The sequence below is a fragment of the Quercus robur genome, chromosome 5 (assembly GCF_932294415.1).
Source record: "Quercus robur chromosome 5, dhQueRobu3.1, whole genome shotgun sequence".
NCBI classification, from domain to species: domain Eukaryota; kingdom Viridiplantae; phylum Streptophyta; class Magnoliopsida; order Fagales; family Fagaceae; genus Quercus; species Quercus robur.
This window is the reverse complement of record NC_065538.1, coordinates 7,501,859-7,508,189: the sequence shown is the minus strand read 5'-3', so window position 1 is coordinate 7,508,189 and position 6,331 is coordinate 7,501,859. Positions and strand designations below refer to the sequence as shown.

At 34.8% G+C, this 6,331-nt stretch overlaps 1 protein-coding gene across 2 annotated transcripts; it reads right to left on the bottom strand.

The window, feature by feature from the left end:
• Positions 1-781: 781 nt before the first annotated feature.
• Positions 782-5,929, bottom strand: LOC126724990 (PHD finger protein ALFIN-LIKE 3-like). 2 transcript variants are annotated; one of them, XM_050429457.1, is made up of 5 exons: positions 5,696-5,929; positions 4,540-4,572; positions 3,208-3,436; positions 2,158-2,293; positions 782-1,292 (listed from the first exon to the last, which is right to left on the bottom strand). In XM_050429457.1, the coding sequence occupies exons 1-5, from the start codon at positions 5,835-5,837 to the stop codon at positions 1,026-1,028; spliced, it is 807 nt and encodes a 268-aa protein (XP_050285414.1). In that variant the 5' UTR covers positions 5,838-5,929; the 3' UTR covers positions 782-1,025. The 2 variants fall into 2 exon arrangements, with proteins under 2 accessions (XP_050285414.1, XP_050285415.1); XM_050429458.1 differs by having other exon boundaries at positions 782-1,289; positions 5,696-5,927.
• Between the last annotated feature and the right edge of the window lie 402 nt (positions 5,930-6,331).

Sequence of the window (6,331 nt, the reverse complement as noted above, 5' to 3'; positions counted from 1 at the left end):
GCAACATCACAATGTATTAAGAGGTCTTTCATCGTTTTCCCAGAACACCGACACATACAATACCAATCCCCTAATATGAACCCCATCTTAGATTAAGAATCTTACCTTATGTAGATTCCCACAAAATGAATGACACCCAAATATTCTTCCAAAGGAAGGAATGAGCATGCATGCCACGAATTACCTTGCAATAGGACCAGAGAGAGAGAGAGAGAGAGAGAGTTAAGGTGTGGAGGGAAGGGGGCTGTGACTGAAGAGTTGAGAGAGAACTGAAATTCGGTTAAGAGAGAAAATAACATACTTCCCCCAAACTATATTCTTTTATGTTTAATATATACACAAAAGTACCAAAAAAATGTTCAAACCTAAAACATTAATGCAAGAAAAAAGGTGCCTCTTCCACCGAGTAATACATACTTATGTGTTTAAGATTCACACAAAAAGTAATATATCAGTTGGTTTCAATACCAGAAACCCAGGCCCCAAGATCTAACCAAAGAACTGATTTTTTTTTTTTTTCAGAAATTAAAAACACCACAGACCGATACTGAAGAAGAACTAGCCAAAACTGAAAATCCAATCAGTTTTGGTTGGTCAGTTCAAAGTGCTGGTTTTATAAACCGCCCTAAAAATCAATGAACATCAGATTTTCTATGTTGTTCTAAGAAAAATTACAGCTAACAATACATTAAATAAGTCAACATCAGTCATTAGTGCATGTAACCACACTAATGAATGATGTTACAGACTTACAGCAAGCAGGATGAGTACAAGTCTTACAGCACCACAAATAGACAGATATTTCTTGGATTAGAAAGATAGTAACATTTAAAAAGCTAAACAGGGTAAAGATCCAAACTACAACTAAACAGCATTATACCAAAAACTGAGGTCCCTAAACCAGAGTACACATTCACAAGTTGCACTAATTTTAAAAACTAGACAAAGATACCAATCAACCAAACAGTTAGCAGAGTCCACCAAGAGATGAGTACAAAGGTAGATATGCCGCATCTCTCTCCATGTCAAGGGCGAGCTCGCTTATTGCTGCATGATGGACACTTGTACTGCTTAATATGCTCTGCCCTAGCAGGGGTAATCTTTACACACTTCCCATGAAACCACTTCTCACAGATGTCACAGCAAATCCAAAATTCATCTGATGCATAGTTCTCCCCACATGCTCCACACAAGGTCTCGCCATGCTCATCTTCGTCTTCCTCATCCACAACCTCATCTTCCTCCTTCGTAGGAGTAGCTTTTGGATATTTTGGCGCTTCTAATGCCCGCTGCTTTGTCGACAAAATATAAGAAAACAAATATAAATCAATTGATAAGAGAAACAGGGGCAGTAGAGAGTGTAATTGTAGCCAGTAGGTAAACATTTTATCCCAAACCAAAGTATGAACTTTCCCTAAATGAATAATTTTAAAAACAATGGTGAATGAATCTCTTAAGTGCTGGTTAAAACTAAGGGACAAATCTAAAAATAATGATGTCAAGAAATCCAGAAATGGTTAATAATAGCTCCCCAAATGTACAATTTCAGAAGATGAGACATGACAGCCCCATTATTTTCTGACACTACAACACAAACAAGTCAGTCAATCTGTTACATGCCAGTGACACTGAGGGGCAACATCCATCCTAGTACTACATTTTTTTTTTCTTTTGAAAGCATTCATATCCAACAATGCTATGTTCTCACTTCAAGCTGTGATTTGTGGTAATGTTGCCACAGTCCTAAGATGCCATATTATTATTAAGTATGAAGTCGTGGCAACTAGGACCAAACCCAAATCAGGTTTTCTTGTCTTCACTGGAAAGAAAACAAAGAGACTTCTTTTCTAATCAACTACACTAAAGCTAAAATGCCAGTTTGTAGGAAATTCTAATTTTAAAGTGACAAAAAGCAACTTGGTTTATCAATACTGAATTATTGGACCAAACATTCTCCTTGATGTTACATTTTACCAAAATTATAATTGTTAAACAAAAAAACAGAACTTGGTAACAAGTTAAGACTTCCCACTGAGGAAAACACAGTTCAGTTGAGCTTCCCTCAAAAAGGCCAGACCGACTTAATGGCCACTGCCCACATATGTATTGTAATTTTCTTCACCAAATAAAAGCATTATATACAGGAAATCCTTTTACCACTTTAGAATTCGACTTGGACTTGTTGCCACTGTGATTTGAGACAGATGACTTCTCCTTTGATTGTTTCTTTGCAGTACCAGACACAATTTCAAAAATTGTTGGAAGTTCATTTATCATATTAAAGAGCCGCTTCCTGCATCATGAGTAATAAGACAACGGAATAGCATCTCATGGAAAATCAGCCACATAATAAATCAAAGATTACAAGCCCATGGTAAACATCTAAACAATGGTTTCATACTTCATGCTTCAACAACTGTAAGAATACAACTGGGTTTATCCATTTCTAGAAACCCAACTGCACCCAGTTAAAAGTAAAATATCAGTGCCTTTCATTCAGCTAATGGTTAAGATAGTTACCTGACATCACATCTCAAAGTGCATAAAAGTGAGTCTTAATATTGTAAATAGAGTGTTATTTATTGGGCATCAAGCACAAAATATATTACACTACATGATGAAGCATTACATATGGTACAAGTCAACTGAGCATGTACATTTCCATGGTACTTGATACAACACATGAGAAGTTGAAACCCTTCTATTAAGCACTTGCAACTAAGAGTGAAACTTCAACATTAACCATTGGACATACAACAAAACTGGTCAATGTATGCTACATGACCAAAGATTATTCAATCTAATAAGGGGTCCAAATCTGGTTTTAAAACCCAAAAATTATGAAAAAACAAATAAAGTGGTCAGTCATTTAGTTTGCATCACAGAGGGTAAAAAATACTATTATCCAAAAACAATCAATAATAACCTCAATTGAACCAATACAAGAGCATGATTTCCAACATAAGCCAAATTTTATGGTGCCTAAATGCAAATTTCTCTTCCTTAACCACTGAGTCACCCAATCAGGCTGACTTGCCTAAAGTTACAATCATGCTGCAAGTAAGGAACAACCTACACTTTAATATCAAATCACTAAAAGGAAGCAAAGTACTTAACATGACAATATCTACAATCAATAAATTGCTAGAAAGAGTATTCCAAATCAGTAAAGGAAGGTAGAAAATTCAGAAAAGTCCGTAAGTTTACCTGTCAGCCCTATCAAATCCAAATCTGGAACCAAAATAGAAGGCAACAGCAATCAGCCATGCATCACTATGGACAGCAACTAAAGATAACCAGTCCTTATCTTGCATGCCATCTCTTGCAAAGTTAATTCCCAATGCAGGCTCTGGAAGCTCTGGAGGCACCTCTTCAGCAGGTAAATTGACTTCCCATTGCTCACTAGGAAAGCCATACAAACACAGATTCTCCTTTTCTGTAAGAACAAAATAGTGCATAAAGACCATGGAACAGAACACAATAGAATAGCTATGAATCAGAAATAAAAATCAAAAAGAAAAAAATAAATATATGGGGATACAAAGCACAAAATTTAAAACCATTACTTCGTATTAATTAATGACTAATTATTGCAAAAAAAAAAAAAGGCAAAAACAAAAACAATAACTGTTGTTAAAATTGGAAACACCAAGCTATTTTAAGAATTATGTCCACAGAAAATGACAAGTTCTATGAACATGAAACTATAAAGGTACAAGAAGATCTAATGGCAAATAAAATTTTGAGTGACCACATCATATCAATGATAGGGTACTACACAAAATCCCAAATATAGCACAAAATTTTACGTAACAACAAGGGTTTTCTATTAGATATTTAAATTAAATGAGGTCTTTTTAATTTTCACCTCAAAGTAGCCCTTCTAATGCATTGTTATGCTGCTTATGCTTTGGGGAGTTAGACTTTTCAATTGTTTGGGATTCCATGGGTGTTACCTAAGCAGGTGGTTGATCTCTTGTTCAGGAAGAATTGGTTTGGGAAGCAATCATTAAAAATTTGGAACCTTGTCCCTTCATCTTTATCGTGGACATTGTGGAAGGAACACAATAGTTGCAATTTTAAAGATGATTAGAACCATGTGTGATTGGCCTCGTGCATGTGGTCTTATAAATAGCAATTACCTTTTTGACTTCCAAGAATCACTTTTTTTTTTTTTTTAGTTTTTTGTAATCATCTAATGATGAATTAACTTTTTTCATAAATGTGTACTTATAATGTAAAGGCTATAACAAAACAAAAAATTATAAGACAAAACGCAATTAACACATTGATAGAACTTCTTAGCAAATTAACTTTTTTTAGGTCTTCAGTCACACAGACAAACATAGTGAGAATCAAAATCATTTACCGGCCCCTTATTGCATGCCAAAGATAAGAACACACCATCTTATAACTCAATCAACAAAGGAACAGTGTATACATTGCAAATATATGCAAGAAAGGGGGTGTGGATTCATATCTAAAAACTTTCATTCATTTAATAAGTAATTCAAGATGAAGAAAGAAATAGCTCCTCACCCGGATCACACTGCTGATAGAAATCTTCAACATCTGCAACAACAAAACAAAAAACACATAAATAGTCAATACTCAATACAAATGCTTTCCAAAAAAAGCCCTAACTTCAAACAATAAAATATCCAAAGAATTTTCCAAAAGTAACAAAAAGTAATAAATAAGAAAACGACAATGAGCTCTTGCCCAACTGGCACTTCCTCTTCAGTGGAGGAAAAGGTCGTGAGTTTAAGAGACCCAACGGATCATAAAAAATCATTTACGACCCCTCTTCCACATTCATTACAAATAACTAAACGACATTTTCTACCTCAATTTTCTAAAAGTATTTAAATTCACAAACTAACTGTTTTCCCCCGAATTTTCTTAACAAACCATATAACCGCCAATTGAACAAGAAAAAAAAAACACATATATAGATGAAATACACATTTCTAACGCAAATTCAAATTCAAATTCATGACCTGTTTTGCTGTTGTGACAATGTACATTAATGAAAGTAACTCATTCTGCTCTCACTTAAATCCCGAAAATTCAAATTCTGCGCGTAGTTACGCAGACCTCTCTTTTCCTTTCTTTTCTTTTTTAACCTTCAAACTTACACAACAACATCAAACAAAACACAAAAATTTTCATTCTCCTCAGCTTTCTCACTAACCAAACACAGCTTATTCAATCCTCAAAACCTATACACAATTCTCCCAATGCCAAGACAACAAAATTATATATAAAAAAAAATTATTCAAAAACAGCCTTTCTCGTGTCTATTGTTCTTCAGTTTTCTTCTACAAATTAAACAATTGCACAGTTAAAATCGTTTTTCTCTCAATTTCTCCGTAAACAAACAAAGCACTAAACCAAAACCAAGCCAAAAAAAAAAAAATCAACAACACAAAATTCAAACTAAATTCTTAGAAAAAAATTAATTAATTTATAAAAAATAAAAAAATAAAAACTAAAACAAAAAATAAATTCAAACAAAGAAAAACCGCTTCCTATTTCGTAATTCACAACAACAGCAACAAAGAAAACCTAAAAGAGAGCGAAGAAGCGCATTCTCGTAACAGCGAAAACGACATGCCGTAACGCTCAAAACAACAGTAGTAACGTAAAAGAAACACGCAAGAAAAAAAAAAAAAAGTTAGAGAGAGAGAGAAACCAGTAGTGAGAGCTTTGATCAAAGCAGCTCTACGACCCTTGAAATCCCTAAAAACCTCTTCCACTGTGCGTGGATTATAGTGTGCTGCTGCTGCTGCTCCTACTCCTACTCCTCCTGTTCCTCCTCCTCCTCCGCTCTCCATATCTCTCTCTATCTTTCTCTCTCTAACTCTCTCTCTCTCTCTCTCTCTGAGTTTTTCTCTTTCTCTCTCTGTGAGAGAGTGAGCCAACCAAGTCAAAATAAAGTTTAGTTAATGTAAAATTTAATAAATAAATGTGTGTGATGTGATGGGTATATGTATATAAGGGAGGATAGGGATGAGGTTTTGGTTTTTTTTTAGGGGTAGGGTTGGGATTTTATCTTCTATTTGAGAGAAAGAGATTGCGGATTTGAATCTGGGTGGATTTGACGGGTTAACTGGATTTGATAGAGTCATGATGAGTCCGACACATTACTGAAAAAAATATAGAAAGTTGTTAATACCCAGCCAAACTCAAAACTCTTTCGGATATTGGAGTCGTCTACGGCCCTTTTTGGGCTTTCAAAAAGTGGCTCATTCTAATCACTCCTCTTCTCTTCTTTAGCTCTCTTATCTAGAAGATTAACGGTTGTTAGGCACATGCACCTAAACAACTG

Bases quoted from the DNA above. Each gene is read 5' to 3' on its own strand.
- LOC126724990 (XM_050429457.1), bottom strand. From the start codon at position 5,837: ATGGAGAGCGGAGGAGGAGGAGGAACAGGAGGAGTAGGAGTAGGAGCA. The intron at 4,573-5,695 runs GTTTCTCTCTCT...TTGTTGTTGCAG, and splicing joins GATCAAAGCTCTCACTACTG to ATGTTGAAGATTTCTATCAG. The intron at 1,293-2,157 runs GTAAAAGGATTT...TTGTCGACAAAG, and splicing joins CCAAGTCGAATTCTAAAGTG to CAGCGGGCATTAGAAGCGCC.